The 22,731-nt window shown below is 35.6% G+C and overlaps 1 protein-coding gene across 1 annotated transcript; it reads right to left on the bottom strand.

Annotated features, from left to right (window-relative positions):
- Positions 19,699-20,217, bottom strand: LOC109946570 (neural Wiskott-Aldrich syndrome protein-like). Its single transcript, XM_020554831.1, has one exon. It carries the CDS (start codon positions 20,215-20,217, stop codon positions 19,699-19,701), a length of 519 nt encoding a protein of 172 aa, XP_020410420.1.

Here is a 22,731-nt window from a genome sequence, read left to right as displayed (position 1 = left end):
AATTGTGTCTTACAAAATCAATGAACACGGTGCTTTAAGAAAAGTACTAAAATTTCAATAACTCAATTGAGTGGTCACATGATATCGGATTCAAGTGATTTTTTGTAGAGATGATCTTTGAATGAGTATCTACAAAATAGACTGTTTGGATTAGTGAAATACAATCCGGAGTGGGGCCTACAAGAGGTGTCCCTCAAATAAGCTTATTTGAGGGATCCCTCAATGGAAGCTCTCTGTACATGTGTATATATATATATAAACACATATATACATACATAATATATATATATAAATACACAGTCCCCTTCTATTGAGGGATCCCTCAAATAATTTTATTTGAGAGACGCCCTTTATGGTATTCTACAATTTTTTTCCCAATGATCCAAACCATCTATTTTTTAGGTCTTCATTCATAAATCATCCTTACAAAAAATTAGACAAATCGGAAACCGTTTCGACATCCAATTGTGTCCTACAAAATCAATGAACACGGTGCTTCAAGAAAATGCTAAAATTTCAATAACTTAATTGAGTGGTCAAATGATATTGGATTCAAGTGTTTTTTGTAGAGATGATTTTTGAATGAGTATCTACAAAATAGACGATTTGGATTAGTGAAATACAATCCGGAGTGGGGCTTACAAGGGGTGTCCCTCAAATAACTTATTTGAGGGATCCCTCAATGGAAGCTCTATGTATAAATACATATAGATATATACACATATATTATTATTATAATATACTCATATACACATACATATTAATATTATAATAATAGCATATATGTATACATGTATATACGTAATATATATTATATTATATATTAATGTACATATATACACGTATATACATATATATATAAACACATATATACATATATACATATATAATATATAAATACATATAGATATATACACGTATATTATTATTATAATATACCCATATACACATACATATTAATATTATAATAATAGCATACATGTATATATGTAATATATATATACATATATGTGTATATATATTATACCCATGTATGTATTATACTATACATATACACACGTATATACACATATAAATTATATATTTATACTATATGTATATATATATATTATAATATACATATATACACGTATATATATGTATATTATTATTATAACATACCCATATATATTATCTATTATAATATACATATACATATATATATATATATCTATATGTATTATACCCATGTATATATTATAATATATAGATACACCTATATACACATATATTATATACATGTATATACATATATATATGTATATTATAATATATAATATATATACATATATTATACATATATTATATATACATATGTATTTTATAATATATAATGTATATGTATATATACATACATATATAATATACATATATACACGTATATACATGTATATTATTATTATTATTATTATTATAACATACCCATATATATTATATATTATAATATACATACATATATATAAATATATGTATATGTATTATACCCATGTATATTATAATATACATATATATATACACCTATATAACTTATATATATGTATGTACGTTTATATTATTTAAAATATATAATATTATTATAATATACTTATATACATGTATATACACACATATATATATATTATATGTATGTATATATACATATATATTATAAAATACATATATGCATATATATAGATATTTTTGAAAAAATAAAAAAAATTCTAGTCCTAGTCCAAGCATACACCAAACGCAGGATAAGTGTTATCCAACTTAGACCAAGCCAAGCCAAGCCAAGCCAGTCCCTAAGCATAGTTCATGCCAAGACAGTCTTGTGTACCAAACAAGCCTTAAAAGAGTGCTGCTATTTCCACTCCCATGTCTTATTTCCCCACCCATCTTATTTTCCTACCACTATATAATTTTTAAAAAACACAATTTTATCTTTCCACCCACCATTATTCCTAAAATACGCATTATCTTCCCACCCACCAAATAAATAATAATATATTATTAATTAATTAATTAATAAACAATATAAAATACTAAAAAGACAGACACTTTCTCTCTGTTTTACCCGATCCCCTCCCCACCAATTTCAACACACCCCAACCATCAAATTCACCTCCCACAGCCCAGCACCCTAGTCACAGAACTCAACCCAGATGTTGCTCTCTCTCTCTCTCTCTCTCTCTCTCTCTCTCTCTCTCTCTCTCTCTCTCTCTATTGTGAGGTGCATACTTTGAGAGCCTAGAATTGTTGGCTGATTCAAATCTCAGTTAAAGGTCCTTTCATATTATTAATACTGAAAATTTAGGGGGGGGATCTGCTTGGGATCTTTTGATTGTGGGGTGGTGACTGTTAAAGAAACAAAGAGGGACAATAGAGAAGAATGAGGGGTGCGTTGGTGGAGGCGAAGCGAAAGATGATGGGGTGAGGTGGGGTTAATCTTTTTATTTTTTTTTATTCTCCTTTTCTCATTTTTTTTAAATTGGTTTTAATGTTTTTTTTTTTTCCCTAAGTCCTTATAAGTCATTTTATAAAGAAGTAAATTTATCTTTAAAATTTTGAAAATAAGGTAGGTGGAAAAATAAGACAAGTTGGTGGAAATAGCAACACTCTTTTAAAATAGTAGTGAGGGTACACCTTGAGTTAAAGTGGTGAGCACCTAAAATATTAGTCAAATCTCACTCTACCCCTTTAAAGTTAAAGTAACCCACTTTGCCCCCTTGACCAGGGTTTTATGTGTCACTTAACCACTTTTCGTCAACTTCATCCCAAACTCCATTAAAATGTTGACGTGGCATGGGTATATTGGTCAATCCATCTCAGCTTGCATATTTCTCACCAATCTGAGTTGGTGACATGGATTTGTGGACTCCACCTCGAACAAAAGTCGTTTTGACTGCTGATGTGGGTTTAAGATTTGCAACCACTGGCCTATTTAGGAAAGCAATTAGAAACTATTCAATTATAAACAGGAGGTTAATTAAATTCAAATGAAATTATCGTAATAAGGTAAGGGCAGTGTGTGAAGGGAATTCTTGATGGGTTTGTTTTGCTTCAACAATGAATGAGTTCAAGTGAAGAAGTTTGTTGATGAGCATGATTGTGGGACAGTTGAGCAAAACTTTCATGCTAACTCAACATGGTTAGCTCAGAGATATGCTACTCAACTATCTAGAATTCATAATTGGGATATGGGATCTTTTAAACAACAGGTACAAGAAGATCTCAGTGTGATAGCTTCCAAATCCCATATTTATATGGCAAGGCACAAGGCAACAGCCATAAGTGAGGGGACTTATCAAAAACAGTATGAGTTATTGTGGGATTATGTTGCTGAACTAAGAAGGACAAATGTGGGGAGCACAGTAATTATCAAATGTGAGCTGGAAGGTGAAAGACCAAGGTTTTAGAGGATTTACATTTTCTTGGTTGTAGTTAAACACAATTTTTTGCAAGGATGTAGGCTAGTGATAGGATTTGATGCTTGTCACATCAAAGGTCATCACCCTGGACAATTACTATTTGTTGTTGCTATGAATCCCAACGACGACATGTATCATATTGCATATGCAGTGGTTGAGGTGGAGAATTATGAAACATGGTCTTCGTTTTGTCAATTGTTGGCAGAAGACCTTGGAATGAAAAACAGCAACTCCTATGTCTTTATCACAGACAGGCAAAAAGGTTTGATTGATGTAGTAGATGATCATTTTCCAAATGTTGAGCACATACACTGCCTAAACACTTAGAAGCAAATTTTATGCTTGCTGGTCATAGAGGATTGGTGTTGAAATTGCAAATGGAAAAAATTGCAAGGAGCACAACCATCCCATGGTGGGATGCTGAGATTAAAAAAAATGAGAAAGTTGAGCTAAGCTGCATTTGATTGGGTGGTGGCCTTAGATCTATCACAATGGTGTAGAGCTCACTTTAAAACTCATTCTAAGTGTGACATCCTTTTGAATAATACGTGTGAGACTTTAAATGGTGCCCTTCTAAAAACCAGAGACAAACCCATTTTAACCATGCTTGAGAGGATTAGATACTATATTATGTTGATGGTGGAAACTAGAAGAGCATCTTCTGAGAGATGGAAACATGACATAGGTCCAAGGATTTTTAGCATTTTTGAGAAGATGAAGAGAGAAGCAAGTTGGTGTATTCCAAAGCTTGTTGGGCAGAATTATATGAAGTGAAAAACCATGATGGAAGTTAGGATGAGGTTGATTTGGCAAGGAACATTTGTTCATATAGGAGATGGGATATCATTAGGATCTCATGCAAGCATGCTTATGTTGCCATTTGACAATTAAGTGGGGATCATATTGCTTATGTTGATGATTGTTACAAGAAGGAAGCATTTATGAGAGTTTATAGTCCAATGGTGCACCTAATGACAAGCGAAGACTTGTGGCTTTAGTGTCATAGGCCTCTTTTGCTGCCACCACTGTATCACAAGAAACCTAGGAGACCAAGGAAAAAGAGGATGAGATTAGTAGGTGAACCACCACAAACCTTTAATCCGAAAGCCACCAAGCTACAAAGGTAGAACTTGGAAACCGCTGAGTGTTCAGTTTGTAGATATGGAGGCCATAATAGGAGGAGCTACCCTAAGGCAAAGAAAGACAGTTTCAGTCAGATTTGGCTATTCTCTTACATTGTAATTATAATTGTTTTGGATCTTTAATATTTATTTTATGTTATTCTCTTCTTATGTCAGGTCCCATCTAAACCAAGGGTGAAGAAAATAATTGTCACCACATCAACCAAGAGGGTTAGAAGACAATCAAGAGACAAGTAACCTGTAAACAGTGTTTAGAGGAATAGATATTTTATGTAGTTGATATAAATTGCATTGTGCTTCAATTTTTAGGTCGAAAGAAGGTTGGAAACTAGCCAATGTTCTCAAACTGGCCAATGTTCTCAAGCTGCCCAAGCTTCTCAAACTGCCCATTTTTCTCAAACTGTCCAAGCTTCTCAAACTGTGCATGAATCTCAACCAATTGCAAGCTTGTCACAACTTATTGGCACTAGTACAAAACAAAAAAAAAAAAAATTCAAGTCTCCTGCAAAGAGGAATAAATTTACCAATAAGAAGGATGCTTCTCAAACTGTGCAAGGATCTCAAACTTCCATTGGAAGTCAATATGTGCAAGGGAGTCAATCTGTGCAAGCTTGTCCAAGTTCTCAAAGTATGCATGGATCTCAACCAACTGCAAGCTCATTACAGCCTTTTGGCACTGGTACAAAAAAAAAATGTTCAAATCTCCTGCCAAAAGGAATAAATTTACCAATAAGAAGGAGTTGTTAGATAGTTATCAGCCTTGGAGATTTTGATGATGTGCAAGTGTTGCGTGTTTTGTTAAAATGCCTCTTATTAAACTGTTAATTTGATGATGTGCACGTCTTGTGATTTGGCTGAATTGACTCTTTAGACGAGCTTTTCATGTATTATATTTTGATGATGTGCAAGTGCTGGATGATGCTTAAATTGATATATTGCAAGTCCAACTATTTAGGACAAACCTTGTTAGATAGCTCGTAACATATATCAAGTACTAGTATTGATTTTCATCAATGTTTTCCAGATTGAAAGTAATGTTATAAATTGTGTTTTGATATTTGTGAGGAATTGTTATGTTCATAATTATTGTTTTGGTAACTGTTAAGAAGTGTTGGAGGTACTATTGTTTTGGTAATTCTTTTGATATTCATTACATAAGTACTAGAATAATGCCAATTATAAAACTGCCTCCCACATTTTGTTCAATAGATAAGTACCAATACATGATTTGTTACAAATAGTTGCAAAATACATCCACATCACCCTAATTCATCCATCATCACCGATAGAGCCAAAGATTCTCCCCCACTGATCGGAGTACGCCGATTACCCCCCGAACCGTACAAGATATACTCATGCAAAATACAGACTTCCAAAATCACCATATTTCATCCATCGCCAACCTCTAATGGCTTAATTATGTCACAACTTTTGCAGAAACTGCCAAAACAACATAATTACTAAACCTCGTGTGTTGAGGCCCAAAAAATCCAAGGCTGGGCCCAAATATATTTCTAACCCAATACAACACTCAATCGAGAAAGAAACCCGACGGGGGTTATGGAAGAATTTGTCATATGCTCTTGCACAAGTTATGGTATGCATGCCACACCAAGCCAATAAGCAACCCGCCACGCAAAGAGGTTGCAATGAGCCTGTAAAATGTAATGGTTCCATGAACCCGCGCTCAATGTCCCGTCCATAGCCCGTTACAATAAGGCAGAGCCTGAGCACAAACACACCACACGACACACAATGTCAAGCGAAGAAAACCTTTATTTTAGTACCAAGCCACGCTACAAGCTTAAGTAGGTCCAAGCCACGCAAATGCCTGGGGCTTATTGAGTAGGTTGTGGTATGGATGGTTACGAGTGTTCATGAGGCTTATTGATGGTCCAAGAAATGGAAGTTTTAGGCTGTTTGGGAGCACCAAACTCAGGCCCATTTCTTCAGCCCAAATATATGGGTAAGGATAAGAGAGAATAAATAGCCTAGCACCTTAGAAAAAATCCCAGCACCCTATTAAAACCAAATCAAAATTAAGCCATCGTTAAAACCAAGTGAAATCCATGTGCATGGCTACTGGAAATGAGACACCTTTTAGACCAGCACCCTTACCCATTCTTTCCTCTACAAACTTTGGTAGAAAAACCAGAATGAAAAGTAAGAGGTGCCTCACCCATGATGGAAGAAGTCAGCTGCAGGAAAACCATGGAGCCCCAAAATGCTCTGCCCTAATATGCTTGGATTAAGGAATTTTCACCAAAAAGGATTGAATCAAAGGAAGTAAAGGGAAATTGAGGAGAAGACTTGGCAAAATTTGGGGAAAGTTAGCTAGGGTTCCTGAACCAGAAGGGGCTTCTAGTGCCTATAAAAAGGGGCACCTCATATCCAGCAAAACAACCATCCAGAGCACGATGAAGCAATCATCAAGCTGCTGGAAGATCTACTTAAGTCACCCATCCTTTTATCCTCATCTTTCCCTCTTTTCCCTCATCAAAATATTCTCAAATTTCCCTTTCCTCTTGCTCTGAACCCTGGTTCCTATAAGAAATCCAAGCTTTCTCTCTCTCTATTGCTAAACTTATGGAAGCTTAGCTCTCATGCCATAAGCTTCTCAAGGCAAGCCATAATATTGATTTGTAATAGTTGTCTGTCTCGATGGTGAAAGGAACCAAAGTGCTTCTTAAGGCTCCACAAACTTTTCGAATCACTCTTGGGGCCTGATTCTTGAACTCAAGCACAGAGGTAACTTCATTCATTCGCTATTTACAACAGTTCAGGCCCATTTTCAACTGCTAGAAAGAAAAAACCCCTACACCATGAAAGAAGAAAGCAACCCATTAACTATCTTTCTCTTGATTGACGACGCCTAACATCCTTTTCCAGTTCCTTTAATCTTCTAAGTAGCCAAGCCACCAGAGCTTTCTCTTTAGGTAGAAATTCAACATCCACCCAAACAAAAAAAACCACATCCTTTTTTCCTCCTATGCATCAACCATTAATAGTAATTAAGAAAAATTAGAACAAAATTTAGAGACTTTGAACAACAAAACTTACCCCTGAAGTGGGTTTTGTAAGCGAGCTATCTTCCCACGAAAGCAAATGTGCTGCACATCCAGCTATTCCCCTCCTTCAATTATTTCAGGCTTCATCTTAAATTTTCGTGGAAACCCAACCTCTGATTTCTAGAGTTCTATCGTCTTCTATGGGGAGGAAGTGAAATTGAGGGTTTTTTTTATCCGCACCAGCAAGCTCAATTGGGGTTTAATAACGTGAGCTCTTGGGGATCTTTTGTTCCAAGTGGGGTCCACACCGCCACATCAGCAGTCAAAACGACTTTTGTTCGAGGTGAAGTCCACAAACCCACGCCACCAACTCAGATTGGTGGGAAATATGCCAACTCAGATGAATTGACCAATATACCCCTACCACGTCATCATTTCAACGGTGCTTGGGATGAAGTTGATGAAAAGTGGTTAAGTGACACATGAAACCCTAGTCAAGGGACCAAAATGGGTCACTTTAACTTTAAGAGGGTAAAGTAGGATTTGACTAATGTTTCAGGGTACAATGTAGCAATTAAGCATTTATTTAATTATTCTTGTTTTTTCAGGCATAGATATTTAGGCCCGGCTCTGAATAGGAGTAGTCAGTGCGACTTCCCTAGGCCCATTATTCAAGGGGGCCCAAATTTTTATTTATTTATAAGTGCTATATTATATTATTATAAATTGATTTAATATTTTTGAGAAAAAAAAATGGCGTTCATCTCTTCCGCTCCTCAAGAAGAACTCTTTTGTGCTAACCGTTCCACACCTCCAGGTTAATGTTATCTATTCTAAATTTTTCTTCTTATTCTTCTTTTTCCTCTTCTTTTTCTCATCTCATCTCATCTAAGCCTCTCTTACTAGTTCCAGAGTTGTAAATCCCTAAATAATTTTTTGTTGGTACTTTGGGGATATTCCAAGATCCAAAGTGTGGCCTTTTGTATAGTGCAAAATTGGCCATTATAGAAATCAATTGAAGGTAATTTTTCTTGATTTGATATCAAATGAAAAGGAAAATATGATTTTTGTTTGTTTGTTTGTTTGTTTGTAGATTCATGAGTTACACATTCTTTTTGCATGAATTCCTCTAAGCTCTAATTGATTGCAAATTTTGAATTATCAAGTTTGTTGCTGTGGAGTGGTTTCTCAAATTCTAGGTTATGTTGTTCTTTGTTTATTCTTTGAAGTATTAAAATTGTATTGGCTTTTCTTGTATTATTTCTGTTTCCAAGTAACAATGTTCCCTAAGAAACAACCATCTAGAAGTCAAAAACGAAAAAGAAAAAGAGAGAGAGAGAAAAAAAAAAAAAGAGAGAAAAATGAACTCAATCTCAAATGGAGCTCTAGATAAAAAATTTCTTAACAAAACAAATAGTTCACTTGATAACTCAACTGAAGATTTAGTCAATGAATCTGAACAGCAAAATCATGTTGAAGAATTTGTAGGAATTGATAATGATTTAGTCAATGAATCTGAACAAAAAAATCATGTTCAAGTTTCGATTGATATAATTTATTTGTCTTGAATGTTAAATTTTTAGTTAATTTAGATAGGTTAGATCTTGGTTGAAAAATGAGAGTGAGTCCATTACTAAGTTTAAAAAAAACAAATTATATATATAGGCCCTAATTTTTTACATTTGCCCAGTGCCCTGAAAGATTCAGGACCCGCCTTGTTAGAGCAACTCCACCCATTTGCCATTAGCCATGGCAAGGGGAGAGCTAGGGCAGCCACTATTCATGTGAATAGTGGTTGCCCTTGCAAATAGTATTTTGTGTTTCCACCCGTTGCCATGGCAAAGGGCAATTACTATTCATTTTTTTTGTTTTTTTCACAAATTTTTTTACCTCAATAATTAATTTGGATAATATTTTAGGATAAGATTTTCGGGTTCCTACGTGTCAATACTATTCATATCTCATAATCGGATAAAATTTTCAATTTCAAATTTCAGATAAATTTTAAAAAAAAAAATTGACTAGTATTTATAGAAAAAAATTCATTAATTTTGGGGTATTTTTTTAAAAATTTTCCGAATTTCAGTATTTTATTGCAAAAAAATTGACTGCCGTTGGATTGGAGGAAAAAATTCGATCGGAGAGCCTAGACGACGCCACATGGTAACAGAAAAAAAAATGAGTGGGCTGACGCCAGCCTGGCGTTAGCAATGACATCAGCCCAGCCCTCGAGCTTGAGCTCGGGCTGAACTGGCCTGAGGGCCAGCCCGACTTCGTGGGTCCCACTCCCAACCCGGGCTTGAGCTCCTCGCTGGAATTGGGGGTTTTTTTTTTCTCCCCCCAGTCTTTGGCTGGGCTTGCCGCTGGAGTTGCTCTTAGGACTCTACAACAATTTTGAGCAATACTCGCTAACATTAGTTGAACATAATGAGATGGCTAAAGACGTTATTATTAGTATCTAATAAAACAACGGGCACCAATAATTGTGGGATGTTAACTATCAGTCATTAATAGTGTTTTTTAGCCACTTCATCGTATACAACTAATATCAGTAACTATTGCTCAAAATTATTTCAACATTCTAAATAACCTATTACTAAACCACAAGTTAGTTATAGTTTGCCCCATTTCATACATGCGAATTAATACTCATCCTTTAAATAATATGAAATAAAGACATTAGTTATAAAAATTATGTAGCTTATGTAGTTATATATAAAAATTAAGTGGTGATTCTATTTCTTACCATCTAGCTCATGTAGTTATATATAAAAATTATGGGATTGCATTTGTAATTTAATTAAAAAATCATTAATTATAAAGGGTCAATAGAAACTAGTCATAAATGACTAATACAATCTAGCCATCAAGGGCCAATACAATAACATAGCGATCTAACATCAAAATGAAGATAATTAGTACACCTTCTCTAACGATCAGGCTTGTTATGTTTCTTAACTTTCCAATATAAAACATTTCTTCACATTCTCACAATTATGTTTAGTGCGTTAGTCCGACTTTTTTTGTGGCTCATAAGGGCGGATCCACATAGGGGCAAGATGGGTCAATTGACCACTGCAAGCCCGGAATCCACCATTGGAGGCGAAGATGTTGACCTCTGCAAATTGCCCACAAACTGCTTGATAAAATACTCCATTTACTTTCATTTATTTTTATATTACTCCACTTACTTAAGTTTACAGTGTAAATAAGGAAGTTACCCCCATTTGGATTGAAATAAAAATACTATGAAAATCAAATTCCCACCAAATCAAAATATGAAAAATGCTAAAATTGATGGCTCATTAAATAAATATGTACTTCATACTAAAATCCCATAAAATCAAGTTTTCTTATTTAATGTGTAAGAAATAAAAGCCGCCAAAAATTATCTTGAGAAAATGATTATTCTGTAAAACTATTTTTTATAATTAGCCAATATTTTTATATAAAATAATTTTTCATGTCTGATATGAATGCATGAAGGGACCTAAGGTCAATCTAAAGCCTTAGATGTTTAATTCACAAAGAGTTTTATAATAATAACCTAACTCTTACGTATTGAAGAAATTTTTGCTTGAATAAGTTCCCCCAAAGACATTACTCATAAGGGTCAAAGTTTGAGAGCTAAAGCCCAACAGACATGCATATTAAGCTCAAAATCAAAACGACGATGGACCTCAAAAATGACCTAAATGACCTAAAGTGAGCAGGATTACACTAATATATGCAAGTTCTTATGTCGAATAGGACGAGACGCCTTGGAAGGCGAAAATGATTGTGCTAATTTTTGGTTTATTATCACATTCTTAGAGATATTTTTGGTTTATTGCCGCATGTGTTTATTTTTTGAAGTCGATGCAATTCTCTTTGATAATGAACATGAGAATTTTGTATGGTTTTATTTATTAACTATGAATTAGAATATTATTATTTCATTTCGATGGGTCTATTTTGTATTGAAATTTTTTAATATTGGAATTTTTTAATCTTTTTCCATGTTGGCCCTTAGAATGAAATTTCCTGAATCTGCCACTACTCCCATCTCGCAATGATAAGTACAATTATGTTTCCCGCAGTATTTGAATGACACGATGACATTGACCTTAATGGGATAAGAAGATCTATATGTCTCAGTAATTTCATTTCAGATTTCTCACTTAAATAAAGCATTAAAAAGAAAGAACTGAGATCGAATATTCTAGTCGTGTTCCACAGTGCAATGATGAATTTTGTGCCTCCACTTCAACCATTAAAATGTGGAAATCTCATGTTCACTTGCCATTTCCAATTGATGAATGAGACGGCTAAAGTGTGTTTGGGCCTGATTTTTACAGGCCAATCTGTGGCCAATGTTAAGGAAATGATTATTAATTTGATAATTACCTAAATTAAAAAGATATTCTCGATGATTAAACCCAGCATCCACACAAAAAAATAGAAAAAAATAAAACCCAACAACCCCTCCTCACCCTGCGGTCAGTGGCGGATCCATTAAGGCGCAAGAAGGTGCAACTGCAGCTTTTTTCGTCGGAAAAATCATTGTAGGTGCTTCAAATTGCCCCTTTACTCAACTGGTGTACAGATTACCTTATTTCCATTTTCAACATTTAAGTAAATGTCTCTGTCCTTTTACTTTATTTTTTATTATATATATTACTCCATTTACTTAAGTTTATAATGTAAATAAGGAAGTACCTCCCATTTAGATTCAAATAAAAATACTAGAAAATCAAATTCCCACCAAATCAAAATATGAAAAATCGGTTTTAGTGCAAAATATGATTTAGGCTAAAAATGATGGCTCATTAAGTCAATATATACTTCATACTAAAATCTCATAAAATCAAGTTTTCTTATTTGATGTGTAAAGAATAAAAGCCGCCAAAAATTATCTTGAGAAAATGATTATTCCGAAAAATCATTTTTCATACTTAGTCAATATTGCACCTCCATTAAAAAATTTCTAGGTCCGCCAGTGCCTGCCGCAACCACCTTTCACCTCCATAGCCCCTCTTTTCTCCCTTCCTTAACTTACTAATTCAAGACATGGAAGAAGTAGGTGAAACTCTCATGCAACGGGAATATCATTTTTTACTATTCTCGGCTAATAATGTAATAACACATAAGATAACTTTTCTACTTATAATTGTGTTATTGACTGAAAATAGCAAAATAGTGTTATCTCCATCACATATAAGTCTTTTTGAAATTGGGGAGATGAATTGCAGTTTTACAACCCAATCCCACCCCCACGGCCCTACAAGCCACATCCACCCTTGTCGTCGTCGTCGTCATCATCATCTTCCATCCATATCCCAACCATTTGGAAGCAAATGATTGCTTGAAGTTGGAGAATATCAAGTCTGGACCTGGTCGGGGTTTGGGGTGAGAGTGTTGGGTTTTGTTGGTGAAGAGAGAGAGAGAGAGAGAGAGAGAGAGAGAGAGAGAGAGAGAGAGAGAGAGAGAGAGAGAGAGAGAGAGAGAGAGAGAGAGATGGAGGTGAACGGTGGTGGATAGTGGTTGAGGTGGCTGGGGCAGGGGAGGGTGTTTGAATTTTAACTAATTTATTTTATAACTAAGTTGTGATAAAGTTTTTTTATTATTTTTATTTATTGATTTTTAACTAATCCATAAAACTGAAAGTTGTTTGAATTTTAAAAAGAAATTTAAAATATTTATAACTGTTTTTTGTGTTTAATTTATGTTTAAAATTATTTTAATAGCTAAAATTATTAAAATGTTCATGTTAGGTCAACAAAGATAACATTTTTATTGAGAAAGTTGACGGAATAGGGCAACGTGAGACACATAATAATAGCAAAAGGGGCATATTGACTTAGTTAAAAAGTCAAGAGGTAAACTGAAATTTTCGGTAAAGCATAGAAACATATCAATAAATAAGCCAAAAAAGAAGAAGTGAAATATCACAAAGAGTACATGCTCGCCCCAAATAAGTTCGATTTTAGTTAACTTATTATTATTTTTATCAAATGAATATGATTTTGAAAAGGATTGTAATCAAATTAATGCTTTCAAATTCTTCTTCTTTGTTCTATCAATCCGTTAAAAAAAAAAATTATTAATTTTCTTCTAGCGGAATTTTGTTGAACTAGAGCTGGATAATGCAGTGCTATTAGGAATAGGAAGAGCATGAACTCAATCTGGGCTAACGTTTTACCAAAAAAATCTGGCACACCTAATCAAAAGGCCTTCAGCCTACAGGTCCGTCAAGCGTTAGCATAGGCTGGTGGTGCAGCCTGAGGAAGTTGGGTAGCACAAACATGATTATGAGATACTTACTGGCAATATGTAACTGCTGCTTATATTGTTTTTTTATTTATAATTATTTAACAAGCAATTGTCTCAACTTTTTAATTTCTGGTTGATCTAATATACCAATCTGATAATTTTCTTTTTCTATTCATTCGAAAAGAGCGAACTTACAAACCTAATTAAACAGAGAAATGAGCAACCAGCTGGCCCAAATATCCAAAGGAGCATGAGCATTGCTTAAGAACAGCTCTTATTTTATCAGCCAGCTGTACACATAGCTAGTGAGCTAGGATCTTAGTCGAAAGGACAAGCTTTGGAGCGTGGCTTAAATTAGCCTTTGGAATCCATTACCGCATGCAGGCTCATCACCATGGTGGTGGCGAACAACGGGGGTATGGGATTCGGCAGGCTGGTGGCAACGGGCGTTATCTTGGGGGAGGTGGGGGGTTAAGATTTCTCGGTGGTGGTGGGTAGAGGTCTTGGGGTGGTGGCGGATTAATGAGGTTTGGTGGTGGAGGTGGTGGGTTGAGCTTTGGTTCTGGAGGGTCAATCGGGCATCGGGGTGGTCGCCGCCGCCTGTACCCTTCGTTTGACAGTGGCTTGCTCTTTGGTCCCTTGAGATGTTTGCCACCCAATGGCACTGGCAGAGACTCTTGTTCAAAGGAGTTTGCTGCTTCCAAGGGAAGTGGCTCGTGTGGTGATATGTGGTGATCAGCACCAAGAGAAGAAGTGCTTACAAGCAACACAGCCAGGAAGAGCAGCACTACTAATTGCAAGGATTTAAGAAGCATTATATTTTGCTAGATCTATAGCTAGTTGGAAGAAGTGAGCCTAGATGGTACAAAACAAGTAGTATACGTGATGTACTTGAGGCCACTAAAGACAGTTATTTTTGGTTGATACTAATACCAATCTACAATATTCGTTTCACATCGTTGATATTTCATATTATGAAGTGTATTTGATCAAATATTAACAACAAATTAGGTACTTCACCGAAATTTTTTAGTATTTTTTCCAACATACAAAATACTTATACATGTCATTTTGTGAACATATTTAGTCAGTTTATTTTTCTTTTTGGGCTACCAAAGGACGAGATTCAGTCATCCAAACTTACGATGGAGTTGATAAGTTGGAACAATTGGATTATCAAGAGAAGTTGCATCCGGAGCAGGGTTTTGGTGAGTTGTCTAGTTACGTTTTTGGAAAATATTATCATAAAATATTTTAAGAAAATGAAAACAAAAAAACAAATTTGTATTTTCAAAATTCGAGAATGTGTATGACAAACTAACTAGAAAACATTTTCTAAGAACAAAAATAATGAAAACTTGTCTTCTACAAACATATGAAAATTAAGATAAACTTCAATTACGTATTCCATCGTGTCTCCACACTGTCGAAAACCTTCCATTGATTGGGCTATTTTTGGGTATTAAAAAGTACAAACAGAAAAGCAAAAGAGAAAGACAAAGTGATATCTTTATCTTCCTTTCCTCTCCTTAACAACAAAGCACAAACGAAAATCTTTCACATAAGGTCATTACTTCTTTATCCTCTCATACATAAAGGATAAAAATAAAAACATGCTGCCTTGCTTGCTTTTTTGCCTCCATTAAAGCGCAGATATGAAAATGATAATATAAAAAAAGAGACCCAAAATAATGGATGAAGGTAGGCGATCTCGTTTCATGGTGGTTGTGGGCTTTCCTTCAATAATTTTAAATTGAAAAAAATGAGCAGTGGGTTGTTATGGGGAGAATGAGGGCCAATATCCCAGAGACGAGATGAGATAGGTGAGAAGAAAAACAAAAGCTACAGGCTAAGTGGTTGAATGAGAGTAAGGGCCAGTTTGACATTACTGTGCTGTGAAAATAATCATTGTCAGACTTGTTGTGAGAGAAATCAACTGTGAGAGCGTTTGGGCGTGGTGAAAGTTCACACAACCCGGACACCTTTCGAAGATATGAGCAACCAGGCTGCACTTGAGTATGGCTGGGAGATTGGCGCCCGGGACTTTGGAGTCCAAAACTTGACAGATGGATTCACAACTACTAGAGGTTTGGAAAATGGTCGGGCTGTGTGTGAATGGTCGGGCTACATGCCAAGTGATTGCTTATTTGAGGTGATAAGTGATTTTTAAAAAAAATTGGGAAGCCTAGCCCTTTTGGTAAACTATGAGAAAATCACTTATTGTTAAAAATTGCTGTGAGAGAAATTTATAAGGGAAAACAACTAATAAGGTGCTTTCATTTTCTGATTATGCATGAATTAGTTTGGAAGAGGCACTGAGTTTGATGATTATAAATGAATCATTTTTTTATTATGGGGGAATCAGTACTAACAACACTTTTAACAAAAAATTTACCAAACGCCAAACTGCTTTCTCTCATAGTTAATTTCTCTCACAACAAATCTAACAGCGATTACTTTCACAACACAGCAATGCCAAACTGGCCCTAAGAAAGAAGGAAAGCCACGTTTTTGTTTTCACAGAAAACGAAAGCACCTTATTAGTGATTGCTTATTTGAGGTGATAAGTGATTTTTTTAAAAAATTGGAAAGCCTAGCCCTTTTGGTAAACTATGAGAAAATCACTTATTGTTAAAAATTGCTGTGAGAGAAATTTATAAGGGAAAACAACTAATAAGGTGCTTTCATTTTCTGATTATGCATGAATTAGTTTGGAAGAGGCACTGAGTTTGATGATTATAAATGAATCATTTTTTTATTATGGGGGAATCGGTACTAACAACACTTTTAACAAAAAATTTACCAAACGCCAAACTGCTTTCTCTCATAGTTAATTTCTCTCACAACAAATCTAACAGCGATTACTTTCACAACATAGCAATGCCAAACTGACCCTAAGAAAGAAGGAAGGCCACGTTTTTGTTTTCACAGAAAATGATAAATTGATTTATCGTTTTCAATATTTGTTCATGGTTGCTGAATTCATTTTCAAAAAAAAAATCTTGTGTTTTTCAATTTAGCGGTGCCAAGGACGTATTTGGTGAAAATTTGAAACATAAAATGAAAATGGTGCCTTGAAAACATAAACGAACGGGCAAATTTATGCTCTCTTCATACACCGTTAGTCTAGCGCCATTCAAAGATGTTGAAGAAACAATTATTGTAGAAAATAGATAATTTAAGCCATTTTGATTATGGTCGTGGTTATTATCATATTTTCACACACCCTCGCATTTTATGGCTACATTTCAAGCTTAACACATGGACAACATACATTGGGTGATGTGGAGTACATGTAGATGTTAGGATAGCTTCACACAATAGGAGTTGTAGCTCAACTCTTTTGAGCACTTCCACCCGTGCAAGCCAGCAAGGGCAGAAGGCCCCCTAGCCCCCAAAAACTAACTCTAGCTGTGAAGGCTAGCCCGGGCAAGGAGTGGGCTGCATCAACTTGGGCAAGCCAGAAGATAAGACTTCGCCTGGGCTGCTGACTGGGATTGCTAATATCAGCATGACATCATCGACCAATTTAAATACCCAAAAAAATTAAAAAAATTAAAAAATTAAAAAAAAAACCAAAAAATTCATAATTTTATTTATTTATAAATTCCTAGCCATGTTCTTCACTTCTCACGTCAAAACTCCATACAAATTCCTCTCCGTATATCTCATTTAAATAGTGTTAGCCTTTACTTACCCTGACAATAGGTGGAAAAACAAAATAAAAAAGGGTAGGGCAGTCACTATTCACTTGCCGTTGCCCTTTATCATGACACCATAGATGAAAGTGCTCTCATAAGTCCTTGCTATATGCTTCTTAACCTTCTGATGTGGGACATTTCTTCATATTCTCGCAATTATGTATAGTGCGTCAGTCCGACTTTTTCTGTGGCTCACATCAACGCCAAATTGCAATGATAGGTACAAAATTAAAGACGACAACTGGCTAATTAGTTTAATAGGATTAGACTAATAGTCCTGAAATTCACTCATTTCCTGCAGTATTTGAATGACACGATGACATCGACCTTATTATGTTTATGGGATATCAAATGAATTTCCCCATTTCCCACTTAAATAAAGCACTAAAAAAAGGAACTGGGATCGAATATTATAGTCGTGTTCCAAGGGGCAATGATGTTTTGCGCTTTGGGGGTGGCGGTGTGGTGGCTTGTTTGCCTGGTCTCCCTCTAACTTCAATAAGCCCATTATTAATTATACTATCAAGAACACCAGGTTCCATCTCCAAGTTCCTTCTTGATCCTCCCCCCAAGACGAAAATGAAATCTTTCAACAACGAATGGTGCACGCAGAAGTAAAAAAACAAAGAATATTTCTTTGAAATCTTTGTTTCCTTAAAGAAGAAAGTGGAGATCAGGGAATGAACGAGAGGGGTAAAGCGGGTTTGTGAGTGCGGCGGAAACAAACCAGAAAGATGATGCAGAAGGCCACCAATTTTGAGAAAACACTTTGAAACTGGGTCGTTAAGAGCACTTCTGCGGCAGCATACCAATTTCACACGCACGTATACGGCGGTAAGTTCATCACACCTCCTTTCTCTCTCCCACTTATTTAATTATATAATTATATAATATATATATAATATATATTTTTTCATGCTTAGATGTTCTTCCTTCTCATCGAAGTGCCATTTTGCACATTTGCTATTTAGGGGTCATATGGAGCTTAAATCTAGAATATGGCAATCATGTAAGGATGGACTATAAGCACTAGATTCCCTTATCTCACTTTGTTTTTTTAAAAATAATTAATAGAAATGGTGGATTGCAATTTAGGACGTTACAACAATTTTGAGCAAATCACTGACATTAGTGTACAGTTGTATAGGATGATGTGGTTAAAGGCATTATTAGTGCCAAATAACGCAATGGACATCAATAATTGTGATAGTTAGCTATTAGCCACTAAGATGTCATGAGAGTTTGTTGGTATGATATTTATGTTAGCATTTCCTCGAACTTAGTATAGGTTTGGAAATGTCATTTAGTTGTTTGGTTGAAGCAGAATTGGTGTGTTCAATTTCTAGAAACTGCAGGATTGAAATAGCTCTGTAATCCCCGAATTCCATAATTGTGACTTAACACGTATGATGCATTTGATCCATGGGTCAGATATATCATCTTTCATGCACTCATAATATGAATGTTTTTTGGAGTATGATATGATTTTATTTCCTTGATCTTCCTTGCTTTTTAATGAATTAGAATCCTTTTAGAAATGCATCTCATTTAGGCATATTTTTCAATATCTTTCGTTTATTCTTTCTATCTCATTATTAAATTTGAATTACATCACATCAATCATTTTGTCCATATTTCACTTCCCTAAATTATTTGGCTCATAGACCAGAACCACTTTTCTTCGAGGCCAACTGGAATATATCTCAACTTAATTGGTTTTCAACAAAGGACCCAGATCCTCTCCTTATTTATAAGCTTAATTGGCAATGACAGGTTCTGCTCCGAGAATTATCAAGCATGAGCTCATATAGATCGATATAGTCCATGCTTTATGTATAATAAAGATGTTTTAAGTTACACATAGTACGTGGTACATGACTAAATATTAGTTGAGCAAACTTACAAACGTAATTAAACACGGGAATGAGCAACCAGCTGCCCCAAATATCCAAAGGAGTATATGAGCATAGTAAGGGCAGCTCTTATTTTATCATGCAAATATTAACCTAGCCAGCTATATACATATAACTAGTGAAGTGAGCTAAGGCTCTTAGTTGAAAGGACAAGCTTTTGAGGGTGGCTTCAGCGAGCCTTTGGTATCCTTTGGTTCCGCATGCAGACTCATCATCATGGTGGGGTAATTGGCGGCTTAGCTACCACTGCCAGGGCTGGGTATTTGGGGTGGTGGCCTCCGGCGTCTTGGGGGTGGTGGGGGATTGAGAATTGGCAGGGGAGGTGGCGGGTAGAGATCTGGGGGTGGTGGCCTCCGGCCGCGTCTTGGGGGCGGTGGGGGATTGAGAATTGGCAGGGGAGGTGGCGGGTAGAGGTTTGGGGGTGGTGGCCTCCGGCCGCGTCTTGGGGGCGGTGGGGGATTGAGAATTGGCAGGGGAGGTGGGGCTGGAGGTGGTGGTGATGGCCTGTGCCTTGGTTCTGGAGCCGGATATCCGGGTGGTCGGCGCCTGTACTCTTGGTTTGCAAGCTTTCTCTTTGGTCCTATGAGATGTTTGCCACCTGGCACTGGCAGAGACACTTGTTCAAAGGAGTTTGCTGCTTCCAAAGGAAGTGGCTCGTGTATTGATCTGTGGTGATCAACACCAAGAGAAGAAGTGCTGACAAGCAACACACCCAGGAATAGCAACAACACTAATTGCAGGGATTTAGGACGCATCCTTTTTTTTGCTAGCTAGCTAGTTGGGAGTGAGCCTAGATGGTGCAAACTAGTAGTATATATGGTGTTTATGCTTGAGGCCACATTTATTGGACTAGATCATATCGCACTTGATTTACATGCCAAATCCGCTATAGACACTGATTGGTTGATACTAATACCAATCTACAATATATGATTCACATTGTTGATAATTTTGTTCATATTATGAAGTATATTGATAAAGTCTTAACAACAAATTAGTTACTTAATCGAAATCTTTTTACGTATTTTTTTTTTAACAGATACAAAATACTTATATTGACATATCATATTGTGGACGTATTTAGTCAGTCTGTTTTTCTTTTTGGGTTGCCAAAGGATGAGATTCAATCATCCAAGTATACGAATTTTGGAGCAAGGTCTTGGAGAGTTTAAATAATTAAGTTCCTGGTCTCATTATACATAGGTTTTTTTTAATATAAGGGGGAGGGAGGTTACTCACATACACACACTACCAAGATGTCATGGAGGTTTGAACCTGAGACCACTGGTTCACAAGTCAAAACCATTTTTCACTGGACTAGACCCCGTTGGTCTTATTATTATACACAATTAGTCTAGCACCATTCAAAGAGATATCAAGGAAAAAATTGTAGAGAATAGATGATCTAAACCACTTTGCTTATTCTCATGGTTGCATCAAAGGTATAGAGATTTTGTATCTAAATACGTATGCCTAGTGTCTTGGGTGTGTATATCTTTTCTGTGGTATAGTTTACATTAAGCATTTACCTTAATTTCTATGTAGTAGTCTTCCTTCTTCATTTGCTAGAAACCAAGGGATCGCGATGACCAATCATCATAGGATAGAGAAAGGCAAACAAGATAAAAAAAAATTAGTGCGTTACTCTTCCTTGTTCGTTGGCATATGTAGACAAATTATGTCAAGTGCGTTAGTCTGACTTTTTCTGTGGCTCACAGTGACGCCAAATTGCAATGATATTGATAGATACAAAATTAAAGATAACTACAAATGGCTAATTAAAGCACTAAAAAAGGAACTGAGTCGTGTTCCAAAGTGCAATGATGTTTTGTGGAATCCAGTTCTACACACCCAAAATGGGAACATGACAGAATGAATGACACGGCTAAAGTCGGTAGTGTGAATCCAGAAAGATATGTGATGCAGAATTTTGCTGCAATTGCAGCTAAAAAAAGAGAGGAAATCCTCCTTCCCTACATACCAGTTTACAAAAGGGGTTTTCAAAAAACTGCTTTGGAAAATGAAAAATTATGCGTCTGGAAGTTTGACACGAGAACGAAAAATACAAGTGTTTGGTGCTGATATTTGAAAAGGGAAAAAGCAATAAGTATGCGCTTGGTAGAATTTTTTTATAAATATATTATTTAAGAAAAGTTTATTACTCTTTCCTTACTAAATTATTATTCTAATCTTGTTAACATTAAGGCTTTTTTTTATAGAAATATATATGTATATATGTACTATATATATCAGTTCCTTTTTATAAATTGTTTTTCAACGATCCAAATCATATATTTTATAAGTATACATTCATAGATCATTATCCTTGCAAAAAATTATACAAATCAAAAATCGTTTCGATATCTAATTGTGTTCTACAAAATCAATGAATATAGTGCTTTAAGAAAGTACTAAAATTTCAAATTTTTAATTGACTGATTAAATGATTTTGGATTCAAGTGATTTTTTTACAGAGATGATCTTTCAAGAAAGTGTTGAATTATACAAATCAAGGAGTAAACTAAAAACAAATTCATTGTTATTAAATAAAAACCATAAATCATAGTGTCATATGTCTTTGTTCGTAGTAGGAAACCATCTTTGGGGTGGTGGTTGCAATAGTGGTGGAACATGGGAGATGAAACTCAGTAATTGAAAAAAAGAAAAAACCCCTACATTACATAGGACATAATTATCAAGTGAGTTTAGAATGAAAGATCTAAAGATTGCAAATCAAATTAATAAACGATTTAACACATATTGGAGAACCCTAACGAACGATACTTCAAATTGATTTACAAAGGGTACTTAGCTTGTATGGTAAGAAGAAAGTGAGCGGCGTTTTCATGCTATATATACTAGTTAATCCAAGTCCATACGTACCAGTAGTAGTAAAGTAAAGGCTTATAAAATGATTATATTACATCCCACCCGCGTGCATGCAGCACTTATTTTGATGCATATGCGTACATATTGAGATAGCTTGCTAGCTAGCTTCATAATAATTTAGTGAGGTGAGGTGGGCACTTAGGTGAATGGACTAGGTAGATTCTAACGGTGGCTTGCACAAACGGGTCTTCAGCATCCTTTAGTGCAGCTTCATCAAGTGTGGGGTAACTGGCGGGTTGTGTTTTGGAGTGGTGGCGGTGGTACCGGGGCTCTGTTTTGGGGCTGGTGGTGGTGGCGGAATGAGGTTTGGGGGTGGTCTCCTTGCTGGTGGTGGTGGTGGTGGCGTGCGCTTTCTGGGTGGTGGTGGTGGTGGGTTGAGA

The sequence above is a fragment of the Prunus persica genome, chromosome G1 (assembly GCF_000346465.2).
Source record: "Prunus persica cultivar Lovell chromosome G1, Prunus_persica_NCBIv2, whole genome shotgun sequence".
In the NCBI taxonomy this organism is placed as follows: Eukaryota; Viridiplantae; Streptophyta; class Magnoliopsida; order Rosales; family Rosaceae; genus Prunus; species Prunus persica.
This window is presented reverse-complemented; position numbering and strand designations above follow the sequence as displayed.

Bases quoted from the DNA above. Each gene is read 5' to 3' on its own strand.
- LOC109946570 (XM_020554831.1), bottom strand. From the start codon at position 20,217: ATGCGTCCTAAATCCCTGCAATTAGTGTTGTTGCTATTCCTGGGTGTG.